General features: G+C 41.5%; 1 protein-coding gene across 1 annotated transcript in view; it reads left to right on the top strand.

The window, feature by feature from the left end:
- STOX1 (storkhead box 1) overlaps positions 1-27,830 on the top strand; it is a 78,591-nt gene that overhangs the window by 45,199 nt on the left and 5,562 nt on the right. Inside the window, exons 2-3 of the mRNA XM_073585881.1 lie at positions 9,959-10,111; positions 12,853-15,166. Of these exons, the coding sequence (XP_073441982.1) occupies positions 9,959-10,111; positions 12,853-15,166 (2,467 nt within the window). The remainder of the gene's footprint in view (positions 1-9,958; positions 10,112-12,852; positions 15,167-27,830) is intronic.

Below are 27,830 nucleotides of genomic sequence, written 5' to 3'. Positions count from 1 at the left end.
GAAATAACAGCAGCAGCAGATTTTCAACTTTACTTTCGGGCCTTTTAACAATTATTAGCCAAAAGATGCCTGTATTGTTTGAGAAATTGTGGTTGGCAATGGCTTTTTTTTTATTTTTCATGACCAGGTTTCCCGATAACACAAATGTAACTTTTTGTTATGACTTTTACTTATAAGGAAGTACCCTTCTGTTGTAATGTTGCAAAAAAAGACTTTTTTGGCAGGTAAAAGTGATCTATAGGTCATTAGGTTGCTAAATATACATATACTGGGGTAAAAGGTTACCAGATCTTAACCCTAAGTGACACAGTCATGTTGATGTATTGTCCTGTTGCAGTTTGTAAAAACATCAGTAAAAAGTTGACACTGTCAGGATGAATGATAGCAGAAGAGAAACATGTCCTGGTGATCCCACTAACCAGGGGGTCTGGTCATTGGTTGATTGCAACCCTTCATGGTATGCAGGTATGTCTTGATGAGCCCACATTCTCCCACGTAGAAAATAAAGAAGTCGTTGTTTGCATGTATCCGTATCAATTGTGGACGTCTTTCCTTCTGAAAGCAAAAAAAAAAAAGTCCAAAGTTCCTTGTAGAAACAGAAGCACTAGAAGCTGAAGTCAGTCCGGAAGGAAAAGGCATAATTTGGGCTACAGCTGTTTTCTCATTTGCAGAAATGTAAAGCATGTGGCAGCTTGGTCCAGGGACATGCAAGTAACGTTGTTATGATTACTGTTAGGAGGCATCAAGGAGAATGTGAATGAATGGTAGCATTGGTGGTTATTTTCTTTTGAAGGAGAGGAAGATCTCCAGATGACGAGCTTTCTGCATGTTAGTTGGCCTCGGCTGGTAAACACAAGATACTTGAATACAACTGGTTCATGTGTTGGACGTTCGGCATCTCACAGACTGCAGTTTTGTTTTGCAATTAGGCCCATGTTTTCAAGTACATATTCACAACTTCAAAATGGGCCCTCTCATTTCACAAGCCACATAGAGACCCCCCTGACCACAACCTTACAGCTTGTTTAATAAACGGGATCCAAATGGCCACCCCTAGGTCAATGATACACGTTCATGTGTAAGGCTCTGTTCACATCTCGTTTTTTAATACACGTTCGGTGTATGTACCAGAAAGCACGTCTGAACATGTCAATAAGTGCTCTGCTCATGTTGAACGTCTGACGTTGAGTCTCTTCTGCATAAGCTTGGTGGATATGGGTGGTTGAGTGGTGTATAACTTCAAAATGTAGGCTGTTCCATAGTGAGCAAAACACAGACACCGACTAATAGCTGCTAAGTTTTATAATGGTGAAGTCACATTGGGAACATGCATCAGGGCATATGTCTGATGTCTACCTAGTAGACATCTGATGGAGCTAGACGACTAGATCTGAACGGAGCTTGAACCGTACAATGGCAAACAGATGGTAAAATATTGCTCCATGCAACTATTTGAAGCATTTGTCTAAAGACTACAATTAGAGGTAATCTCCAAGAAAAAGCAGACCAAGGACGGATATTACGGATTCATATTAATTCCATTTATTGTTGTTGGAAAAAATGTTGCATTACAAAAATAGCCATAAAAATGTTTAACCCTTTAGTTATGATGGTTTTACAACGACACGCCGTGGATGAAAAGTAGAACGCTCCAAACTTAATAGCAAAAAAATAAGGAACTACAAAAGTGGAACACATAAAAGTACAGCATCATGCAAAAGTTTCAAAATTACTGTTATTGTGAACAGTTAAGCAAGTTGACGATGAAATGATCTCTAAAAAGGCTAAAGTGAAAGATGACACATTTATTTTCTTTCTATTTTAAGCAAAATATATATAATATATTTATTTTCATCTTTTACATTTTAAAAATTATATTTATTTTCATCTTTTACATTTTAAAAATTACAAAAAGCAAAATGCTTGTTTGCCGTCTGAAATGATTTTTAAGCATTCTAGGGAGCATATGTTTTGTATAAACAAGCATTGCTGCTGAGAACAATGGCTGTCTATACACAGAGCATAGGAAATGTTGCTTGCCCTTTTATAACTAGCTATTAAATGACCACTGATCGGCGGACATTTAACACCGCAAGTCTTAACCCACCATTATTCTGGAACAAATGTCGCTTAAGGGCTCATTGTGATATCAGCTTTTTTTTTTGCGTATGATTGCTGTCTGTGATTTTCACGGATAGCACTTGTACCTGCGATGGTTTACGGGTCATTCTCACGTCCGTGATTTTTCGCCGACCGAACGGTACACAGAAAATCTTAGGGACCTGTCTGATTTTGATCTGAGCGTCGGATCAATATCGGAAATGCAAGTTAATGGGCACATGATCAAAATCGGACCGTACTCTGAGAATACGAGATTGTCATCCAATTTTCTCGGGCTGACAGAAGGGAGAAGGTGGATTTTTTTTTATTTATCCACGCACAAGAAAATCGGATGACACTTGGAGCCCACTCTGATCAAACTCTGATAAGAATAATCGGTCCATTTTTCTCATACGTGGAAAAAAATCAGACACCTGCATGAGCCACAGGGAAACTATCCCCATAGAATGACCTAATGTTTAAATCAAGTTTATGTTTTAAATATATTTTTTATATTTTTCATAATGTTTTTTTTCCAATCTGTGATAAAAATAAAAGTTTAGCAATTTTCACTGGGCCACTCAAGCTTTTTTAGACTCTTAACTTCCTATAGTTTCAGGAAACAACAGGTGTACATTAACCACTTTGAACAGAAAGATTGATACATCTAATGAATGAGTGCTAAAGTCATTGTGAAGGGAGGTGGATCTGTGTGATTAGCTGTGTATAGAGGCGCTACCTGTCATTATAATCCTGCCTCTCATAAGGAAACTGATGGACAGGAAGTATAAGTCTAAAACCACAGTAGCGAGTGTGAAAACTGCAAGATTACTACTTTTTTTGTTAATAATGATAGAAAAATGCCCAAAAATTTGAAAACAATACCTGTAAACAGTTGGTCATCCATCTGTTGTGCATGGGGTTGTCCTGATTCCACCCTGATGGCAGAAGAAGAGAGCGGGTTAAGGGTTGTGTATTCTGAATTGTTTTCCCCCTTATTTGTGAAAAACCATCAACCGCAGAGGTATCTGGCAGCAGCTTACAGTAGTCTCCTTTGTTTGGGTTTTTCAGCTATTGAAACCATGTACGGCGGCGCGCCTTAGAATAAGTATCGGGGACACATGTTTGTGAATTTCCCTTGAAGGAACAATCTAAATGATTAATAATAAAAGAATCAAATGAAATCACATAATGGATGGAACTTTGGCAGGTTTCTACAACTGTTTTACTACATTTAACAAAATGTCATGTCCCGCAGAGCGTGATGTATGATTATGCATTCCTATCAGTTAGATGAGAAAAGACAACACTACCTTATGTCTGCACTGTCACTTTAAATAAGTGATCATCTTACAAATTCCTGTGTGCACCGAGATCACTTATGGAAAAGATCAGGGTTAGGTCAGGTTAAGCTGATGTGTTCTCATCAGGGAGAGCCATGACACAATGCTCCTTCCTCCACCTGACAGAAAATCCTCCATTTCACTATGAAAATATATTGGATTACATTATTATGATATATTTATTGGAGGACTTGTACAGATGCTACCTCGCTTTCTTCTGTATTCATCATTATCAGGTTTGATCTCTGATACGTCTGCTGAAAACTAATCCGAGATGAACCCAGCCTAAAAAGACGAGCCACGTAGCATCGTGAGATCACAAAAATGGATTACAATAATTTTCCCGTAGAAAGACAAGGGTACAAGAAACTTAAAGATTGCAAAAACTTCTACTCTGGCCAGGAAAGCATATATATTTGTACCATGTTAGCCAGTTGAAAGAAGATTATTTAGAATAGCGAGTCCTCAGTGGTTGATACCTTTTAATGGTTAACTGAAAAGATGGAAACAAATTGCACATGCTGCGGATTTTTCCGCGCGGATTTGCTGTGGGTTACAATCCGCAGCATGTCAATTCTGTGTGCGGAATCCACTGGTGTGAAACCGCAGGGCTAAACTGCAGGCTAGTCCGCAGGTAGACCGCAGGTCTTTTGACCTGCGGCTATACCTGCAGATTTTTCCTAATCCGCGCGGAAAAATCCGCAGCTCCTAAAACTATGTGTGCACATAGCCTTATGCTCTGGCCAGGCATTTTAGTTAAGCCCCCCATACCCCTTAGATAGCTGTTTGCCGGCAGCTATTTTGGATGCGCCTCTCATCCACAGAAGTTCCCTCTCTGCCGAGGGCTCCTGTGTTAATGAGAGATCCGCTGCCAGAGCGCTCTCATGGTGGCTTCTCTGGGAGAGCAAAAATACCGTCAGTCCAAAATCAGACATCCTTATCTCCCCCTACAATCTTCTGGTCGGAACCCCTATCAACTGGACGGTCAGCCTAAAGAGTTGATATAGGCTGGTTTTAGTCAACATTGTCCTAACATGTGTGAAGGGCTTAAGGATACTTTAAAATAGTTGATTATCGGGAATAAGTGCTGCAAGGAATAGTCGTTTCCCAATAATTGGCCTGATTAGAGACTGCCAGTGATGGTTCTTTGCGAATGGGAAGTGGCTGCCGATTGGCTTCTATTTAGTGGATTGGCAGTCATTTGACTGCCATTGTTGGGCTGTGTAAATACAGCCTTAAAGGGGTTGTCTGTCTTAAACTAGAAGTCTGCAGTCACTCTGTGCTATGAGAATCCTCCAGTGCCTGCAGTTGGTGGTCATGTGACCACAAATATGATGTGATTTGCATACTTCCAGCCACATTCCGACTAGACTCGTCCGGCCTCACTCAGTACACTTGCATTGAACGAGGCAGGATAAAGTCTAGTCAGCATGTGACCGTGTATGCAAATCGCATACTTGTGGTCACAGTGCGACCAATTTGAGACCGGACAACCCTTTTGAGGTTTCCAAACACCCTAGATCGCAGTTAGCTGATTTCCCCATACTCATCTATGCTCAAAATGTTCATATGTTCTGTAGGCAGGTAAGCGGAAGCATTGAAGCAGAGTGTAACTAACGAGCTTTAGGATTCTAGCTGATCTGTCGAAATGCAATTTGCATAGGTGCTTTTAATTTATTTTGTTGAATCACAGCTATTGGAGCAGTCACAAAAGGCCCTCGCCCCTCTGCCGCATATGATTAAGGCTGTGTATCCACGATGCGTTTTGTTAAGCGCTTCCGCAGCGTTTGTGCTGGATCAGACGCTGCAGAAATGCTTAAAAGATGCATCAAATTAATTAGCATGCGTTTTTGGCTTTTTGTGCCAATGCATGCGTTTTTAACCGCTCAGGAATCGCTTAGCGGCTAAAAACGCAGCATGCTCATTAATTCCCGCATTGCTCAGCGTTTTTAGCCATCCCCAATGTTCCCAGAAATCGCGTGTCAAAAAACGCGTCAAAAATGCATCAAAAACCGCTCAAGAAACGCGAGGAAAAAGACGCGCGTTTTCTGGGAAAGGGGATCCTTTTCCTGAGCGTTTAAAAACGCTAGCGTGGGCACATAGCTTAAATTAGTATTAGCGACACAAGAGACCCGAGAGAAAAAGGAAGCTTTTTTACCATAAAAATAGAATTTATTTTGAGCCGTTATTAGCAACAGTGCAATTTTTTATATATATCACAAAAAATACACAATTAATACATGCAACAATGCAGAAAAGATTTTTTAGGAGGGGAAACACCAATACAAAAAAAGCTGCAAGAATAATCTTATGGCATAAATAGACTTGTTATACACGTTGCACACATTTTCTATTATACATTTTGATGCAAAAAGGGACAAAAAATGGTCAGTATTGCAAATATAGGGTGCAGAAAACGCCTCCCAAATATCCCATTCAAAGGCCTTAGGTAGTGGCAAAAAAACCTTCTTTAAGATTATTTATAAAGTGCCAATGCATAAATAGAAATTTTTTTTCATATGATGAAGCAGCGTTAGTGCAACAATGGGCACATGTTAATGCAAAAAAAGACCAAACATGGATAATATTTTAAATATAGGGTGCAAAAAACACATCCCAGATATCCTATTCAAAGGCTTTAAATGTAAAAAACTTTTTAAAGACTATTTATAAAGTGCAAATGCAAAAAAAGATTTCATATAGTAAAGCAACCTTAGTGCAAACAATGAGAGAAACTGATGCCACAATTAATATGCAAGAAAACAAGTGTGCTAAATTGAGAAGTCTGTATTCATACCTGATAGCAGCAAAAATACCCCAACGCGCGTTTCGCACTTGGCTTTATCCAGGGGGAGTGGCACTTTATAAATAATCTTAAAGAAGGTTTTTTTGCCACTACCTAAGGCCTTTGAATGGGATATTTGGGAGGCCTTTTTCTGCACCCTATATTTGCAATACTGACCATTTTTTGTCCCTTTTTGTATCAATATGTATAATAGAAAATGTGTGCAACGTGTATAACAAGTCTATTTATGCCATAAGATTATTCTTGCAGCTTTTTTTGTATTGGTGTTTCCCCTCCTAAAAAATCTTTTCTGCATTGTTGCATGTATTAATTGTGTATTTTTTGTGATATATATAAAAAATTGCATTGTTGCTAATAACGGCTCAAAATAAATTCTATTTTTATGGTAAAAAAGCTTCCTTCTTCTCTCGGGTCTCTTATGTATTCTTTGGAAGTACCTATTTACCTTGGCACTATATTTATCTGATTTATAGTATTTGGGTACCGTTACACCTAGCGACTCACCAGCGATCCCGACCAGCGATATGACGCGGTCAGGATCGCTGGTGAATCGCTAGGTGGTCGCTAGTGAGCTGCCACTCAGGCAGATCTCACTAGCGACATCGCTGGGGACGGGGATCGCTACTTACCTGTCAGACGCGGCGATCCTGCGTCCTCCCGCCCGGCTCCACGCTTCGCTCGTCGTCACAGCAGGAAGCGCCGCAGGAAGTGGCCGACGAGGAATGGTCCAGCAGCTTCTCGCGCGATCAGCGATAACCAGCGGGGGAGCCGGTCGGAGGTAAGTATCACATGCAGCGATATCACTAGCAATATCGCTGCAACGTCACAAAATCGGTGACTTTACAGCGATATTGCTAGCGATATCGCAGTGTGTAACGGGGGCTTATGCGACACATGGTAAGTGGGGACCCTCTTTGCAATCACACCAAGGATTTTGAAATTTTCTCTGTGGGAATTCTCACATGTTTGCTGTGCCCTGGTGCTATTCAAGTGAATGGGACTGATGTGCTCCCTCGGGCACAGCCAAAATAAGATGTATGGCGTTATGTCCTGTATAAAAATAAGTTGCTGCCATGCCTTTAATCAGCTGATCAGTTGAGGTGACTTTTTTAATTTACCCCCCACAGACTTGATATTGATAAACTAACATATGGATAGGTGATCAGTATTGGGCTATGTTCACACGTTGAGTATTTACAGCAAACTTTTCTGCAGGAAAAAGCTGCATTTTTTATGTTTTTTTACGGCACATTTGTAACAATGCTGAAAGAATTGATATGCCGCCGAATTGTAAAAACGCTTACATTTGATTTCAGCAATGAACAATTAAGCTGCGTTTGCAAGAAATTTCAGAAATCTCCAAAATGTTTTTTTTTCCCCCTGGAAAAAATGCGACTTGTCTCTCTTCTCCATAGTGCAGTCTCATTTCCATTCGTTGACCATCTTTGCCATTCAGGAAATCCAAAATTCATCTTTAATGGTATTTATACTGAAATCGCTTTTGGATTTCCTGCCCATTAACTTTTACTTAGATGCCTAAGGGCAAATGATTTTTTTTTTTTGGTTTCCATAAATAAAAGCATATGGCGGGCTAGATCCTTGTTGTACACGACCTTCCTGTCTGTACCGAACGAGATCACAAGCTTTCTGATGGGAAGTGACGGATTGTATATACTGAAGTGTGCTGCAGCCGAAAAGGCTTGTTATGACGGGTTACCCTTTCACCTACGTTACGTGGCCCTTTCAGGACATTCCTGTCTCACAGAGGTAAGTATTAGGTTTCCGAGCTGACATGAGCTCACACAGGAGGGTTTGTCTCTCTGTACTCCGTACAAAGACATTTCCCTGATTTATACACCTGAAAGTGGTAACTTAGCAACTACCTGGGATAAAAGGCTCCAGGAAAGCTCTCGATAAACAGGCTTTGTTGAAGTTGACAATGGCAAGCTGTAAAACAAAGGTCAGGCGTAATTTACCAGTCTCCACGAAGATGTGGCTCTGTCACGATCGGCGCATTAGACGTTGCAGACCTGTTTGGCATTACAACATGAGTAACATCATTTTCTTCCATTTTTAGGCTGCAACTATATCTTTCTATTTAAATCCGACATTTCACTTTTTTTTATATTTTAAACTAAGTACCATACCTCCTCAAATTGATGCTGCTCCATGGATTCTGGAATATTGAAAATTTGCATCATTATTCCCGGAGAGGAGGGAGATAAATAAAACAAAAGACAAATAAAACTGTTCCAGAATCAGTAAAGCAGTGCTAACTGGTGAGGTTCAAATAAAAAAGTCCATTAAAAGGTCTTTCTTTTGAAGATTTCTCAATTCTTGGTGCTAGATTCACAGCTACCCTGCTCAGTACTGCACTCTATCCTCTACCATCTGTTGCTTCTGAACATGTGCTACTTAAGGCCCCATCACACACAGCGAGATCGCTGATTTTGTGACGCCACAATGATCTCGCCAGCGATATCGCTGTGTGTGACATACATCAGCGACCGGGCCCCCTGCCGGGTATCGCTGATCATTCAGGATCGTCCTGGGCCATTTTGTGATCGTTGCTCTCCCGCTGGCCAGCGCGCATCGCTGCGTGTGGCAGTGGGAGCCAACGATCAGCGAGGCTCCCAGCGCTCTAAGCAGGCGCTGGGAACTGGTATCTAAGGTAAATATCGGGTTACTAAGCGGCGCGCATCACTTAGTTACCCGATGTGTACCTTAGAAACCTGCATGCTGGCAGTTTCCGGCACAAGCACGCAGGTTTCTAAGGTACACATCGGGTAACTAAGTGACGCGCGCCGCTTAGTAACCCGATATTTACCTTAGATACCAGCGTCCTCGCTGGTGCTGATCGCTGGTGAAGCTGCATGTTTGGCAGCTCACCAGCGATCATGTAGCGATGCACCAGCGATCCTGACAAGGTCGTATCGTTGTCGGGATCGCTGGTGCATCTTTAAGTGTAAAGGTACGCATAGAGATGACAGAAAACAATATATGGGACACAAAGGCTCACTATGTAAATGAGTCAAGTCCACTGGAGATATGCCGTAAAAATATCAAAGATGAACCAACAAAGAAAAAGGGACAAAGGCATCTATCTATCTATCTATCTATCTATCTATCTATCTATCTATCTATCTATCTATCTATCTATCTATCACTGGGGTTTTCCCGCAAGTAAAGTACATTTTAATTAATAGATATTCAAATAAAAAGAAGTTCCATGATTGGATCCCATGCCTGGCTGGCTGTCCATATCACCTGCCCAGGAGGAGTTGATCAGACCCTGTTCCTGTACGGTCAGACACGGTCATTACACAGTACACAGCAGGGGCACATTTTTAAGATTATCTCAGCACAGGAACATTTTGTTTAACACATCCAATTGTGGAACTTCTTTTTAGTCTAAGATGTATTACCGTAATTAAAATGTACTTTGTGTGTGAGAAAGCCCCTTTAAATACATGTCACTGGTATTTAATAAAATGTATTTTTTTTAGGATACTAAAGTATACTTTACAGTACTGTATTTTGTGCCAAATCTTGTGTAGTATATTGGCTCATAGATTAAGCGTAATTTGTTGCCTCTGGCCTGTAGGATCATATTAGGAATGTATGATGACTATACAATGCTATCTCCTAGAGGTGTGGGGGTTTTACATTATTATTTCACACTCCCTTATTGTGTTTTCTCTTCTCGCAGGTGACGTGTCTCCCATGCAGATGAACCCTGTGGCTCAGTCTCAGTTCATTCCCTTGGCAGAAGTATTGTGCTGTGCAATATCTGATATGAATGCAGCCCAGATCCTAGTGACACAGGAATCCCTAATGGAGCAGCTGATAAAACATTATCCAGGTGCCGAACATTTGTCGCCTGTATTTAGAATATGTGTAATCTATATCCGTGGCAATGTACTTGTGGCAGAGAACTGGTGTCTATGCTGCACATTTGTGGTGTAAAGTCTCCTGCATACACACAATAATTATTGTGAGGATTCGTTATGGCGATGGGCCAGTGTTAATTTGGAAAAACTAAATTTAATTTTTCAAATTGCATAATGCTCATCAGAGCCTTGAAAAAATGCATGTAATGGGCTCCTAAGGCCCCTTTCACACATCGGTAAAAACCGCAGCATGCTCATTAATTTTGCTGAATCACGGCGATTCCGCACCCATAGGAATGCATTGTTCCGCATACTTTCCGCATGTGGCTGTGCACACCATGCGAAAAGTAAGCAGAACAATTGCGGATGGTACCCACGGTCCGGAGGAGAGGAGACTGTCCTCTGGGCTTTGGGTACCATATCCCTGTAAAAAATAGAATTTAAAATAAAAAATATTGTTATTCTCACCTTCCGACATCCCGCGCAGCGTTCCCGCCTCTCTCCACGCTCCAGTTCCCAGTAAGCCTTTGCGAAAATGCCCGCGATGGTGTCCGTTCTCGCGAAGTCTCGCGGTAATTCGCGCGACGTCATCGCGAATTACCGCGAGACGTCGCGATCCCGCGAGAACGTACGTCATCGCGGGCATTTTCGCAAAGGCTTACTGGGAACGGGAGCGTGGAGAGAGGCGGGAAGGCTGCGCAGGACGTCGGAAGGTGAGAATAACACCATTTTTTATTATTTTTTTTATTATTTTTTAAATTTTATCTTTTACTACTGAGGCCGCATAGGCGGCCTCAGTAGTAAAAAGTTGGTCACACTTGTCAAACACTATGTGGAATGGAATGGAATTCCGGAACTCTCGCGGTAATTTCCGCGAGAGTTCCGCTACGTGTGAACCCAGCCTAAAGGTGCTGTCACACTTAGCGATGCACCAGCGATTCCAACCAGTGATATGACGCGGTCAGGATCGCTGGTGCATCGCTAAGTGGTCGCTAGTGAGCTGCCACACAGGCAGATCTCACCAGCGACATCGCAGGGGTCGGGGGTCGCTACTTACCTGTCAGACGAGGCGATCCTGACGTCCTCCCGCCCGCGTCCACACGTCGCTCGTCTCCACAGCAGGAAGCTGACGACGAGAAACGGCCCAGGACGTTCTCGCGCGATCAGCGATGAGCAGCGGGGGAGCCGTCGGAGGTAAGTATCAGACATAGCGATATCGCTAGCAATATCGCTATAACGTCACAAAAACCAGTGACATTATAGCGATATTGCTAGCGATATCGCTTAGTGTGACAGGCCCTTTAGTCTATGAGAGCTTCGTACTGGCCTTGTTTTGGTTCTCATAGACTTACTCTGAGTTGTGACTTCTAGATCGTCCAGCAAACACTGGAGAGATCCAGCGGTCTCAACTTGCAGAAGCGGCACCGATAAAAAAATGTGTTAAATGTGATACTGGATGCAAGGAACTTAGATTAATGGCACCACTCCAGCCCTGCAACAATAATAATAATAATAATAATAATTATAATAATTAATACAAAAAAACAAACGCTGGAGTGGTGCTTTAATGTTTCCCTATTGGCTCCCAGCTTACAGTTAATTTTTTTTTTTGTGCAAGCAAAGGCCACCCCCCACCCCCTCCCAAATAAAAGTGCTAATAAAATTGCTTTATAACAAAAAAAAAAACACACTGTATGATGGGCCCTTTAAAGCGGTTTTCCAATTGTATTCCAAAATTGCTGTAAGTTTGGAAATATTATAATATAAAAAAAATATGATTCCCTGAATCTCGTGCCACTCTTTTCTGTTCCCTACTGGTATTGGGATTGATGATGTGCCTTCCATCACTTTTCTCGGCACAGCAGCAAACCACTGGCCTCAGTGTACCTTAGTGTACGTGCTCACTGGTTAGCTGTAACAGTTAGGGGGGAGTGATAGAACGGGTATCATTACTTCTGGAGTGGCCGTGTAATCACGGACTATGTGATTATTTCTTTATTTTATAATATTTCCTACATTAGTAGTTTCGGGAACCTCCATTAAACAGAGTGTACATAATTCATTGTGACTGGGCATTGCTTATGTTAGGAATTTCTTTCAAAAACTCAAAATCGGCAGAGTAAGAGCTGTAGAGACACAAGAACTAGTAGGATTGCCGGACTTTTATCTCATTATCGTTATTCAGGAGCGGACTGCTCCCTTGCCTCCTTGCTTCCTGATTGTTGTGGGATGGTATACTCCTGAAGTCAGACCGTTCAGATCGGCGGCATAGTTGTGCCTTCGGCCCGAGTTGTGTACTCTCAAATGCAGCAAGCAAAGGCAGCTTTGCTTCTGCAGCATCTGAGGAACGGAGGAGTGCTGAAGCTAGTGGATCCAGCAATCTGGCCAGCATCAGAGCGATTGCAGACTCTAAAGCTAAGAAAACTTGGATAATGAGCAGTAAACTATAGAAATAAAAACACCTGTATTCTTGAGAGCAAAGAGGGTTTTTACTAAAAGGTAAATTGAAAAGTTCATTATTTTTACAAGGACTTGGCTGTTTTACCCATTTAACAAGAAGATAACTCACCAGTATATGCTTTGTTTTGGAAAAGGGCTAACAGTGGTTAACTTTTGATATAAATTATTCTTGGGTTTCAGCTTCTAAATTGTGGTCGTGATAATTTTTCATTATATAAGACATTACTATAACTGATAATATCTGTTTTTATAGGTATAGCTACTCCATCCCAGGAAATCCTGTATGCTACCCTTGGTACACTTATAAAAGAAAGGAAAATATACCACACAGGAGAAGGCTACTTCATAGTGACTCCTCAGACTTACTTTATCACTAGAAAAACCGTGCCTCACAGTAAGTGTGGGGCAGCTGAAGATATTTCTGTCTCTCCACCAGCCATCACTTATCTCGTCAGCATGGAGAGTTGTGCTGATCTAACCAAAGCTAATGTACCCTCAGTATCTCACTGCAGGTCCTGCAGCTGCTTCTCCGAGAGTTCTACCCATAATATACTGGGGCAACAGTCAATCAACGAGAGTAATGGAAAGGAACACAAGTCAGTTAAAGATTCAAAACCTTCTGTTCAAAATCAGGCAACATCTACATCACGGGACCATCACACGTGTATTAAAGCTAAGCCACAACATTCGCTAAAAGAAAAAGAAAAGTGCAGTAAGAAATTTGGAATCAGTCTCTTCTGGCGTAATGTTGCCAAGAAAGAAAAATCAAAAAAAGAGTTGGTGAGCTTTACAGCACAATTTCCACCTGAAGAATGGCCCGTTCGGGATGAAGATAATCTAGATAACATCCCTCGTGACCTTGAACATGAGATCATTAAACGCATTAACCCTGTTCTAACTGTGGACAACTTGATGAAACATACAATGATGATGCAAAAAGCTGAGGAACATAAAAAGTATTATAGTAAAGGAACCTCCACAGACATTTTAAAAATTAAAAATGCCCATAATCTTAAAGGAAGTGGCAAAAAGAAAAACAATAGAATATCAAAGTACCACAAAAAAGTGCAAGCAAGCAAAGAAAAAAATAGGAAAGACATGGGTGGCCCAAAGTTGACCACACAAGTAGAAGTAGATGCGGTAAGGAAGTCACAGCATCAGTCCACCGTGATGGATGATATAAGGGTTCCAGATGTATTCACTGCCAGTAATGAAGATAGTAACCAGCCTGACATTTTGTACAAAAAGCAAATCTGTAATCCATTTGAGGGAATGTCATACAGAGATAACGTTAATGTTGGTACAAGCAAATCTATAAAAGAGGTTAAGAAATGCAGATCCGGGAAGGAAAGAAAAAATATACCACGGCCAAAGTCACTAGACTGTTCAGGCTTAAATGTTGAAGCTGGAACCCGACATGTAAAAGCTGAAAGGCCTGAAGATGAATATTGTGAGAACTTGTTCCCTGATCAGATAGTGTCAATCAATGAAAAAGATGATCTGAGAGAATATCCTCCAAGTTATCCTCAATGTAGTACCCTGAGAATCGATGATAAATTTAAGCACATTAAAGAACACAGCTTGGCACTAGGTTTGCCTGGTGAAGACGGATGTCCTCTTTTTAGTGACAGTCAAACAAAGTTATTGGTGAAATCTGAAAGGACTTGGGAACATGAAGCCGGGAATGTTTATACTACAGTGTCATATTGTAACAAAATGACCTCTATCAATGAATCTTTACAACATGTACAAGCAAGTCACTGTAGAAGTGTAAGTTCTTCAAAAAGTTTCAGTAGGTCCAACACCGGCGCATTACAGAAAAACGAGTCAGAATCGCATTGTACTTATTCCACAAGTGAAATGAACAGTAAAGATTCACCGAAATACACAGCATTTTCCAGTTCTCACAACGGAGAGCTTGTCGAGGAAGATCAGATGTTTTACAAGAAGGAGGATGATGATGCCTCAAGTTCCTTCTACTTTGAAGGTGACACCGATGAACATATTGCTCTGTGTCAGAACCTTGAGACAAGCCGGCAAAAAAACAATTTGGAAATGCACAATTTGTATAATCCACATGAAGAAAGCCATGCCTCACTAGAAGCATCTCCAAGTCACTGGGACCCAAACAGGCCTACAATACATCAATTTTCTTCAGCTAACCATCAGCAAGAATATACATCATCTGTTTTCTCTTTCGACAGTTCTCAAATTTATACTAGGCCTGCTCATGTGAATGAAAGCTCTTGTCAGCCATTGCCTCAGTATGTTCTCCATCATCAGGAGGTGGATGTCAATACTGCTGAATGTGTCCAACCTGAGCTTTGTGAAGGGAGTATATTTGATTATTGCAATTCAAGTGACTGTAACTCTATGGCAGAGACTGTCCAGACATCCATTAAAGGAAGCGATGAGAAACATATGAAGAACTCAGGACAACAATCAGGAGAAGGAAGGATGTGTTATGAGCACACCTTAACGCTATTCAATACAAAAGCGAATCCATTGGAAGCTAACCAAAATGAAAACCATAGTACCACCGGAGACAGTGGAATCGAATCTCCACGGTAAGAAAATAACTTGTTTCACTTGCACAAATTATGAGGTTGTTGTATGGTATTTGAAGTAGTATTTTTAGGATGACTCACACAGTAGGCTGCTGCCACATGTGCTACCTGTGAGTGCATGCGTTTGCGGTAAGGAGGAAGCGTTAGCTGCACACTTGTGCCCATTCTTTCCCACAGTTGGTTCTGGTTCTGCTACCGCATTCATGTATTGTTTGTGTTATGGCTGCATTCACACAAGTACTTACCAGCAGTGTGGCGTCAGATGTACATGTTTGCAAATACAAAACCTCTTCTTAATACAGCTTTATCCATATTCTAACCCAACAAACCATCAGCTCATTTTGCCATAATTTTCCTGATCTGGAGAATCATATTGCCGAGTCATTATTATCCAAGAATTAAAACCATAAACACAAAAAACGATTTTTCAGTACATTTTATGTTAAAATGAATGGTGTCATTCCTAATAAAAAATTCCGGCGTCGTTGAGAGGTGACGTATATCAAAAACCGATCAATTAGCATTAATGTTGCTAATATATTGAAGTATATTAACTTTTTTGTGGGTGTTTTTTATTTTTATTTTTTAACTAGCTGAAGAGCCCGGCGTTGCCCAAGCATAGTAGCCAACTGTGGTTAGTTATAACAAATTATAATTATATTGCACATAACAACATTTCACATCCTACATTCAATACGCGTACTGATTTCTTGTTGAGGTAGGCAAGCCAAGAAGATGGTAATGCTTTTCCAGTCTTTTCTTTGCAGTGGTCCTCAAGGAGAATTAAGGTTTTGTTGAGTCAGTTGGTGATGCACACTTATACAGACAAATACTTTGCTGGCTTCTGTCAGTGATAAGTTGAGGTTTCCCCCTCACATCTCTCATTTTTCCCCCTCATACCTGTCATTTTGACCTCACACCTGTCATTTTCTGATCACTCCACTATTTTCCCCTCGCTCCTCTCATTTTCACCTCACTCTTGTCTTCTCACTCGTGCACAGCAACTTCCTGTTATGAGCATAGCGGTGTAATCCATGAAGCTCCTCACTTTCCCGTGACATCATGTCTCACAGGAACAACTCCATTCTAGACACGACTTAGCTAAATGTGGTGTGTGCCTGCCGTGCACTGACAATCTGAAGGTGGCGGCCCTGATTGCAGTGTGGCTTTCGAGGTGAATGTGTCTCTGCCTGTGTGCGCTAACAACATGGACCATGTGGACGGGGCTTTGCATGTGGAGTGAGTGTAGCTATGCGGAGTGGGCGGGACTATATGGAGAGGGCGTGGCTTGATACACACACACACATATATATATATATATATATATATATATAGTTAGCCATGTGTGAGTGAATAACAAATGGAAAATAAATATTGACTTACCCAAATGCAGTTTGAGTAGCATTTTAACCCCTTAACGACCGCCGATACGCCTTTTAACGGCGGTAATTAAGGGTACTAAAACCACAGCGCCGTTAATTCACGGCGCTGTGATTTAAGTGAATAGCGCCCCCCAGTGTCGGATTTTCTCCGAGACCCCAGAGAACATGAATTGGTCGGTTTTTACCGACCCCCGCTTTTGCGATCGCCGTTATTAACCCTATAACGGCGATCGCAAAAAAAAAAAAAAAAAAAGCTGCGATTTTACATTGAATTTCTCTCTCCTCTGATGTGATCGCACATCAGAGGAGAGAGAAATAGGGTCCCCGATCCCCCCCCGGTACCTCTCCGTGGCCCTCCGTCCCCTCCCGGTGGTCCCACGTCCCGCCGGCATCCTCCGATGGGCGCCGCCATCTTGAAAATGGCGGGCGCATGCGCAGTGCGCCCGCCGGGAATCTGCCGGCTCCGGCTGGCAGATTCCATTCATTATTTTGATCACTATGATAAACGATCATAGTGATCAAAATAAAAAAAATAGTACATAACCCCCCCGTTTATCACTCCCTTATATAGGCCAATATAATGAAATAAAGAAAATATTTTTTTTTTTCAGTTTTCCATTAGGGTTAGGGTAGGGTTAGGGGTAGGGCTAGGGTTAGGGTTAGGGTAGGGTTAGGGTAGGGTTAGGGCTAGGGTTAGGGTAGGGTTAGGGTTAGGGTTGGGCTAGGGTTAGGGTTGGGCTAGGGTTAGGGTTGGGCTAGGGTTAGGGTTAGGGTTGGGCTAGGGTTAGGGTTAGGGTTGGGCTAGGGTTAGGGTTGGGCTAGGGTTAGGGTTGGGCTAGGGTTAGGGTTAGGGTTGTGCTAGGGCTAGGGTTAGGGCTCGGGTCACGACTAGGGTTAGAATTAGGGTTAGGGCGAACTAGAATTAGGGTTAGGATTAGGGATTAGGGTTGGGATTAGGGTTAGGGTTGGGATTAGGGTTAGGGGTGTGTTGGGATTAGGGTTGGAGCAAGAATTGAGGGGTTTCCACTATTTGCCAACTTTGGGGGTCTAAAAATTGGGGTCTAAAAAAATCACTTTTGTGGAAATAAAAAAAGACTTTTTATTTTCACGGCTCTGCGTTTATAAACTTTTGTGAAGCGCTTGGGGGTTCAAAGTGCTCACCACACATCTAGATAAGTTCATTAGGGGGTCTAATTTCCAAAATGGGGTCACTTGTGGGGTGTTTCCACTGTTTAGGCCCATCAGGGGCTCTGCAAGCGCAATATGATGCCCGCAGACCATTCCATCAAAGTCTGCATTCCAAAATGGCACTCCTTCCCTTCCGAGCTCTCCCATGCGCCCAAACAGTGGTTCCCCCCCACATATGGGGTATCGGCGTACTCAGGACAAATTGCATAACAACTGTGCGGGTATGATTTCTCCTGTTACCCTTGTAAAAATAAAAATTTGGGGGTGAAAAGATCATTTTTGTGGAAAAAAAATGGATTTTTTATTTTCACGGCTCTACGTTATAAACTTCTGTGAAGCACTTGAAGGTTCAAAGTGCTCACCACACATCTAGATAAGTTCCTTAATGGGTCTAGTTTCCAAAATGGGGTCACTTGTGGGGGGTTTCTACTGTTTAGGCCCATCAGGGGCTCTGCAAGCGCAACATGATGTCCGCAGACCATTCCATCAAAGTCTGCATTCCAAAATGGCACTCCTTCCCTTCCGAGCTCTCCCATGCGCCCAAACAGTGGTTCCCCCCCACATATGGGGTATCGGCGTACTCAGGACAAATCGCATAACAACTGTGATTTCTCCTGTTACCCTTGTAAAAAATAAAAATTTGGGGGCGAAAAGATCATCTTAGTGGAAAAAAATAGATTTCTTATTTTCACGGCTCTACGTTATAAACTTCTGTGAAGCCCTTGGGGGTTCAAAGTGCTCACCACACATCTAGATAAGTTCCTTAATGGGTCTAGTTTCCAAAATGGGGTCACTTGTTGGAGGTTTCCACTGTTTAGGCACATTAAGGGCTCTCCGAACGCAACATGGCATCCGATCTCAATTCCAGCCAATTCTACGTTGAAAAAGTCAAACGGCGCTCCATCCCTTGCGAGCTGTGCCGTGTGCTGAAATAGTGGTTTACCCCCACATATAGGGTATCGGCGTATTCAGGAGAAATTGTACAACAAATTTTGTGGTTGATTTTCTCTTTTAACACTTGTGAAAATAAAAAAAAATGGTTCTGAAGTAAATTTTTTGCAAAAAAAAGTTAAATATTAATTTTTTCCTTCCACATTGCTTTAGTTCCTGTGAAGCACTTAAAGGGTTAATAAACTTCTTGAATGTGGTTTTGAGCACCTTGAGGGGTCTAGTGTTTAGAATGGTGCCACTTTTGGGTATTTTCTGTCATGTACACCCCTCAAAATGACTTTAAATATGATGTGGTCCCTAAAAAAAATGGTTTTGTAAATTTTGTTGTAAAAATGAGAAATCGCTGGTCAACTTTTAACCCTTATAACTTCCTAACAAAAAAAATTTTTGCTTCCAAAATTGTGCTGATGTAAAGTAGACATGTGGGAAATGTTATTTATTAAGAAATTTGTGTGACACATCTCTCTGATTTGAGGGCATAAAAATTTAAAGTTTTAAAATTGCAAAATTTTCAAAATTTTCGCCATATTTCCATTTTTTTCATAAATAAACACAAGACTTATCGAAGAAATTTTACCACTAATATGAAGTACAATATGTCATGAAAAAACAGTCTTAGAATCAGCGGGATCCATTAAAGCGTTCCAGAGTTATAACCTCATAAAGGGACAGTGGTCAGAATTGTAAAAATTGGCCTGGTCATTAAGCTGCAAACTGGCTCTGTCGCTAAGGGGTTAATTCTCCTGAGTGGAGCCCATTCATACACTGTTTGTTATTACACTGGAATTCTATGTGTTATTTTTAAAGCATTTTTTTTCAGCTAGGTTGGAATCCAAAATGGAAACTTTAATGATTCATTCAGAAAAAAATTCTCCAGCTGTTTATAAATGCTTGTGAAAGTGAAATAAGTTTCAGGCATTTTTTAATGGCACCTTTTGTAAAATGCTTTTTTTTTCTGGTATGACAAAAAAAACCTCCATTATCTGATGCATGTTGCATTAACATTCTGCTGCACAAACCACTATGTGTGTAAATGTTTCAGTATTTTCGCAGATTTTAACAACAAAGTAGTTAAAAAGGATAACAAACAGTGCACAAAAAAATATTGGCCCGATTTATCAAGACAAGTGGTTCCTGATCCAATACGACCTGAGTCATATCGTCCCATCTCTCTTCTATCAGTTGACACCAAGATTATCGCAAAGGCCTTAGCAAATAGATAATTTCACATTATTACCGAAGTTATTCACCAGGATCATTCAGACTTTATGCCAAGCCGGTCCACAGCAATAAATCTAAGAAGACTTTTCTTAAACATTCAGAAATCAAATGCAACACCGGGACATAGAGCTTTTCTCTCTCTTGACATTGCTAAAGCGTTCGACAGTGTGGAGTGGAGATACCTGTGGGAGGTTCTTACACGATTGGGGGTGGGTCCTAAATTTTTAATCATATATACAACTTTTGTACTTTGTGCCTCATGCTAAGAACCAATGGTCTTTTATCTGATACGATTGTGTTGGGGAGGGGCACATGGCAAGGATGTCCATTGTCTCTCCTTTTCGCAATGGCCATTGAACCTTTGGGGGCCTGTATGTTACGTTCCAACCCGGATATAGTGGATTTTGAATATAGTAATTTAGATGAACGGGTATCCCTGTATGCAGATAACTTGTTGATATACAAAGTTGATGTCCAGAAATCTATTGACCCTATTATGAATATCATCGAAGAGTTTGGTAAATGGTCAGACCTATCAATTGGGATAAGTCAATTCTTCTACCAGTTGATAATCCCCTAGCTCGGTTACACTGGAACATACTCAGATACAAATAGTGGAGGAATTTAAATATCTTGGTATAAATATTATGAAAAAACCTCAGGATTATATATCCCTGAACTTACACACTGGAAAGGTTTAAAAGGAAAATAGAAACATTGTGTAGACTACCACTATCAGCTGTGGGGAGAGGAAACTTGTTAAAAATGATATTGATGCCCCAACTTCTATATATTCTGAATACTGCCCCTATATGGATCCCTAGTTCTTATTTTCAAAAAATTCATTGTATGTTTCGCTCTCTCATTTGGAAAAATATCTTCAGGAATAAAATTTGATCACTTGCAAAGGGACAAGGAGTCTGGTGATCCTCAATGCGTTAATATATTATATTGCAGCACAACTACAGGATTTTAGCGGCTGGAATAATACTGAAAAGTCAAATAGTGCTATGATGCTGATTACCTCTGGGACACCATGGAATATCTCTATCCATCTGGTTGAACTAAATAGCGTTGTGGATAAGAAATCAATATACCTAACACTAGCATTAAGCCCCCGTCTCGCATAACGAGATCGTTAGCGAGATCGCTGAAGCGTCACCGATTTTGTGACGCAACAGCGACCTCGCCAGCAATCTCGCTACATGTGACGCGCAGCGGCGACTGCCCCCCCGCTGGATATCGCTGATCGTGCTGGAATGTCCTGGGCCATTTTTTCATCGTCAGTGTCCCTCTGGCCAGTGCGCATCGCTGTGTTTGACCCGACGAGCGACCTCATTGGCGACACAGAACTCAGGGACGCAGGCGGGAATCGTTCAGAAAAGCTGCTGTGTGACAAGGTATCAACCACCGTCGAGGATCGCTGGATGGTTGCTGCGTCGCTGAAGAGATCTGCCTGTTTGGTAGCTTACTAGCGACCATTTAGCGACGCACCAGCGATCCCTACCAGGTCATATCGTTGTCGGGATCGCTGGTGTGTCGCTAAGTGAAAACAGACCCTAACTCTACAAGGTGTGGGATAGAGGTACATTTCATGGGAATAGGAAACTGTAATGAATATACACCCCAGAATACTGAAGGAGATAGCAGAAGAAATTTTTGAACCCCTCTCCATAATCTTTGAAAATTCTTGGAGAACAGGAGAAGTCCCAGAAGACTGGAGAAGAGCAAATGTTGTTCCTATCTTCAAAAAGGGGAAGAAGGTGGACCCAGGCAACTATAGGCCGGTGAGTCTGACTTCTATACCAGGAAAGATCTTTGAACAAATTATTAAACAACATGTATGTCAGTACCTGGATAACAATGAAGTGATTAAACAGAGTCAGCATGGGTTTGTAACTAATAAGTCATGTCAGACTAACTTAATTTCCTTCTATGACGGAATCACTGATTGGGTGGATCAAGGAAATGCTGTAGATATAGTATATCTTGACTTCAGCAAAGCATTTGACAAAGTATCTCATACAATCCTTATTGAAAAAATGACTAAGTATGGAATGGACAAGGCAACTGTTAGGTGGATTCATAACTGGCTTAGTGATCGGACCCAAAGAGTGGTCGTAAATGGCTGCACATCCAGTTGGAAGAATGTCTCAAGTGGGGTACCACAGGGCTCTGTCCTGGGCCCTGTATTGTTCAACATCTTTATCAACGATTTAGATGAAGGAATTGAGGGTAAACTGATTAAATTTGCTGATGACACAAAGCTAGGAGGGATAGCTAATACTAGAGAAGAGAGAGAGAGGATTCAAAAAGATATAAATAAACTGGAGCAGTGGGCAGCAACTAACAGAATGGTTTTTAACAGGGAAAAATGCAAAGTACTACATCTGGGCAATAAAAATGAAAAAAGCATATACAGAATGGGAGGAATAGGCCTAAGCAACAGCACATGTGAAAAAGACTTGGGTATACTAATAGATCACAGACTGAATATGAGTCAACAGTGTGATGCAGCAGCAAAAAAGGCAAATTCAATTCTAGGATGTATTAACAGGAAGCATACAGTCTAGATCACGTGAAGTCATTATTTCCCTCTACTCCTCTTTGGTCAGACCTCATCTGGAATATTGTGTCCAGTTTTGGGCACCACATTTTAAAAAAGACATCAACAAACTGGAGCAAGTTCAGAAAAGAGCGACCAGAATGGTGACCGGTCGGCAAACCCTGTCTTATGAGGAAAGGTTGCAGGATTTGGGATTGTTTAGTTTGCAAAAGAGAAGACTGAGAGGAGACTTAATAGCTGTCTACAAATATCTAAAGGGCTGTCACATTGTAGAAGGATCAACTTTATTCTCATTTGCACAAGGAAAGACTAGAAGCAATGGGATGAAACTGAATGGGAGGAGACACAGATTAGATATTAGAAAAAACTTTTTGACAGTTAGAGTGATCAATGAGTGGAACAAGCTGCCACGAGAATTGGTAAGTTCTCCTTCAATGGAAGTCTTCAAACAGAGGCTGGACAGACATCTGACTGGGACGATTTAGTGAATCCTGCTTTGAGCAGGGGGTTGGACCAGATGGCCCAGGAGGTCCCTTCCAACTCTACGATTCTATGATTCTATATGGTTTAATACACAATATTTAGAGCTCTATAGGGATTTCGGAACTGGATGGATAAAGGAATACTTACGGTACAACAAATATTATGTGATGGTATGTTGTAAATACTTATGTCCCCCCCCAAAAAATTGAGAAAAGTATTCAAGGAGTGATACCTTTATTGGCTAACCAGAGAAATTATATTTGCAAGCTTTCAAGGCTCAGAAGGCCCCTTTGTTAGGCGTCAGGTTCCTGCAGCGGCACAACAGGAATCCAGAGCCTCATATTCTGCGGTCTCCCATTGTCTATTGACCGCAGAGGAGTTTGCTCAGCAGTCCCAGCGTCCCAGACACTCTGCCCAGACCTGCTCTGTGGGTCTGGCTGTTGCTAACACCTTTGGGTCAGCAATAGCAATGCAGGCTGCTCAGCAGCAAATCGCTCCAGAGACTAAGTCCTTCTGTCGCTCCACTGAGCATGCTCACGAGATGATCTCCCATTGGAGATCAGGAGTCACATGTCCAGGTCCTTCTCCAGATCTGATTGGTCCATCTCCGGGATCTGGAAGCTTCCAGAGGGTCCTGGCTATAAAAGGTTCGCATGGCCGCTCGGCCATGCGCTAGTATAGACTCTATTGGCTAACTGTGTGAATGATGATGGATGCATTTACCTGCGAATGACTCATTAAGATCCCCTCCCTCTGATATTACGAGTGTGTATAGCGACTTAGGTTTAGAGTCAGCGCCAGCCAGTGGCAAGCTACAGCCACAATAGCATCCTCCACAGTGCTGGTGTCCAACCGTGCGCCTGCTACCGGGCATTGTTGATTAGCGGCAGTGTCTGTCGCCACGCTGTAGTCTGCAGCTCCTCTTGGCGTCCGAAGTAGCGACGCACGCACGGTAGGTCTAGACGGACGCTGACCCTCTGCCTAGGGCCCAGCTCCTGTGACCATATACTGTACGTGCACTTCTCAGACCTGTGATGTTAACAGGCTCAGTCTTTTGTGTTTATCACTTAGGCGTCTCTGTGGATAAACAGAGATCGCTCAGCGCACCCGGGTGACGTTCAACCCGCGTGCGTAATACCGCCATATTGTACGTCCGCCATTATCTAGCAGCAGTGTTAACACCTTCTGCACGGTGGACCCTGGGTGGTGAACACACTTTACGTTATTTAATATGGTACCACAATATTATTTTGTATTGTACATCGTAAGTGATGGTATGTTAAAATCCTTTGATCAATTGAAGGAGGAATTTGGGTTGACAAACAATTCTATCAGTATTTGCAGCTTAGGCACTCATTTAATGCACAAATAAAATTGACCCCTTTGCTGATAGATAATAATTCCTTTATTAATCTGGTATTGGAAAAAGGAAATACCAAGGGCCGTATATATTTTCTGATATTTACAGACTTCTAAATAGTTTTCTTTAAAAAACTTCCCTTCATTAGCTAGACAAAAATGGGAGGAAGATCTAGGGTCGATTTCAGAAGATAATCGAGTCTCGCATTAGAGTTGATACCTCAAAAATGAGGTGCAGAGATTTTCTCAAATTATATTAATGCATAGGAAATCATAGAATCATAGAATCGTAGAGTTGGAAGGGACCTCCTGGGCCATCTGGTCCAACCCCCTGCTCAAAGCAGGATTCGCTAAATCATCCCAGTCAGATGTCTGTCCAGCCTCTGTTTGAAGACTTCCATTGAAGGAGAACTCACCACTTCTCGTGGCAGCCTGTTCCACTCATTGATCACTCTAACTGTCAAAAAGTTTTTTCTAATATCTAATCTGTGTCTCCTCCCATTCAGTTTCATCCCATTGCTTCTAGTCTTTCCTTGTGCAAATGAGAATAAAGTTGATCCTTCTACAATGTGACAGCCCTTTAGATATTTGTAGACAGCAATTAAGTCTCCTCTCAGTCTTCTCTTTTGCAAACTAAACATTCCCAAATCCTGCAACCTTTCCTCATAAGACAGGGTTTGCAGACCGGTCACCATTCTGGTCGCTCTTTTCTGAACTTGCTCCAGTTTGTTGATGTCTTTTTTAAAATGTGGTGCCCAAAACTGGACACAATATTCCAGATGAGGTCTGACCAAAGAGGAGTAGAGGGAAATAATGACTTCACGTGATCTAGACTGTATGCTTCTGTTAATACATCCTAGAACTGCATTTGCCTTTTTTGCTGCTGCATCACACTGTTGACTCATATTCAGTCTGTGATCTATTAGTATACCCAAGTCTTTTTCACATGTGCTGTCACTTAGCCCTATTCCTCCCATTCTATATATGCTTTTTTCATTTTTATTGCCCAGATGTAGTACTTTGCATTTCTCCCTGTTAAAAACCATTCTGTTAGTTACTGCCCACTTCTCCAGTTTATTTAAATCTTTTTGAATCCTCTCTCTCTCTTCTCTAGTATTAGCTATCCCTCCTAGCTTTGTGTCATCAGCAAATTTAATCAGTTTACCCTCAATTCCTTCATCTAAATCGTTGATAAAGATGTTGAACAATACAGGGCCCAGGACAGAGCCCTGTGGTACCCCACTTGAGACATTCTTCCAACTGGATGTGCAGCCATTTACGACCACTCTTTGGGTCCGATCACTAAGCCAGCTATGAATCCACTTAACAGTTGCCTTGTCCATTCCATACTTAGTCATTTTTTCAATAAGGATTGTATGAGAGACTTTGTCAAATGCTTTGCTGAAGTCAAGATATACTATATCTACAGCATTTCCTTGATCCACCCAATCAGTGATACCGTCATAGAAGGAAATTAAGTTAGTCTGACATGACTTATTAGTTACAAACCCATGCTGACTCTGTTTGATCACTTCATTCTTATCCAGGTATTGACTTAAATGTTGTTTAATAATTTGTTCAAAGATCTTTCCTGGTATAGAAGTCAGACTCACCGGCCTATAGTTGCCTGGGTCCACCTTCTTCCCCTTTTTGAAGATAGGAACAACATTTGCTCTTCTCCAGTCTTCTGGGACTTCTCCTGTTCTCCAAGAATTTTCAAAGATTATGGAGAGTGGTTCAGAAATTTCTTCTGCTATCTCCTTCAGTACTCTGGGGTGTAATTCATCTGGACCTGGAGACTTGAATTCATTTAGGTTAGCTAAGTGTTTCCTCACTATCTTTCTGTTTATAGATATCCTGGATTCTTCTATTCCCTTAATAGGACAGTGAATAACAGTTGGTGTTACATTTCCTTTCTGAGAGAAAACAGATGCAAAATAGGAATTTAAAAGTTCAGCCTTCTCAACATCCTGTCTTACCATTTCATCATTTTCATCCTGTAAAAATCCTATAGCATCTTTGACTTTTCTTTTACTTTTGACATATCCCCAAAATCCTTTATTATTGCTTTTGACATCTCTTGCAAGCCTCAATTCATTTTCAGCTTTAGCTAATCTGATTTGTGCCCTGCAGATTCTGCAGACAGCATTATATTCTTCTTTAGATATGCCTCCCTCTTTCCATTTTATAAACATTTTTTTCTTCCTTTTTAGCATGTGCTTAAGTTCTGTGTTCACCCATCCTGGTTTCCTTAAATGCTTCCTATTCTTCCCTCTTTTCGGAATTGTTAACAACTTTGCTTTGAGAATTTCATTTTTCAAGATTTCCCATCCTTCCTGGACATTTTTGTCTTTAAGGATATCCAGCCATTGGATCCCTCCAATTATCTTTCTGAATCCCTTAAAATCTGCCTTTCTGAAATCTAACCTTGACGTCTGAGTCTTCACAGGTCTTCCGCCTCTAGTTATCCAAAATTCTAAAATAGCATGGTCGCTACCTCCTAGGGTTCCAGCCACTTTTACCTCCTCAACCATTTCCTCCCTGTTTATAAGGATTAGATCCAAGGTAGCAGTTCCCCTTGTTTTCTCCCCTACCTTTTGGAAGATAAAGTTGTCAGCAAGAGAGGATAAGAATTTCCTTGACCTGTTAGTTTTGCCTGAGAGAGATTCCCAACAAATGTCTGGATAGTTGAAATCTCCCATGACAACTATGTCATATTTTTTGGAGAACTTGGCCATTTGATGCATAAAGAGTTCATCCATATCTTCAGCTTGCACAGGCGGCCTGTAGTAAATGCCTACAATGGTGTCCTTTCCATTGTTCTGTCCTTGTATTCTTACCCAAACAGTTTCCACAGAACTCCCAGTCTCTGAAGCTTCAATCTCTGTGCAGATATACGCGTTTCTAACATACAATGCAACACCCCCTCCTCGTTTATCAAGTCTGTTTCTTGCAAATAAGTTGTATCCTTCTAGTCTTGTATTCCAATCATGTGTATCGTCCCACCAAGTTTCAGTGATTCCAATGACATCATATTTCTTTTCCTGTGTTAGTAGTTCCAATTCTCCTTGTTTGTTGCCCATGCTTTGTGCATTAGTATAGAAACATTTTAGTTTGTGATTGGTTTCTCTTTCTCCAATATTTTTATTAATTAGATTCTTTCGTCTTTGTTCTTCCTTTCCACTTCTATTAGCAGAGTTCTCAATAGCATTTGTCAGGTGTATGGCTTTTTCTGGTCTTTTGCTTCCCTTACCATGTTGTTCTAGTTTAAAGCTCTCCTTACAAGTGTAGCAAGGCGACTTCCAAATACATGCTTTCCAGTCTTCGTAAGGTGCACCCCATCTCTAGCAAGTAGTCCATCGTATAAGTAGTTCACTCCGTGATCCAGAAATCCAAATCGTTGCTGACGGCACCATCGACGTAGCCAGTTGTTCACCTGCAGAATCTTATTCCACCTCCTTGGTCCATGGCCATCCACTGGGAGGATGGAAGAGAAGACCACCTGCGCTCCCAG

The sequence above is a fragment of the Dendrobates tinctorius genome, unplaced genomic scaffold (assembly GCF_039654945.1).
Source record: "Dendrobates tinctorius isolate UK_male_01 unplaced genomic scaffold, ASM3965494v1 ptg000089l, whole genome shotgun sequence".
Lineage (NCBI taxonomy): Eukaryota > Metazoa > Chordata > Amphibia > Anura > Dendrobatidae > Dendrobates > Dendrobates tinctorius.
This window is presented reverse-complemented; position numbering and strand designations above follow the sequence as displayed.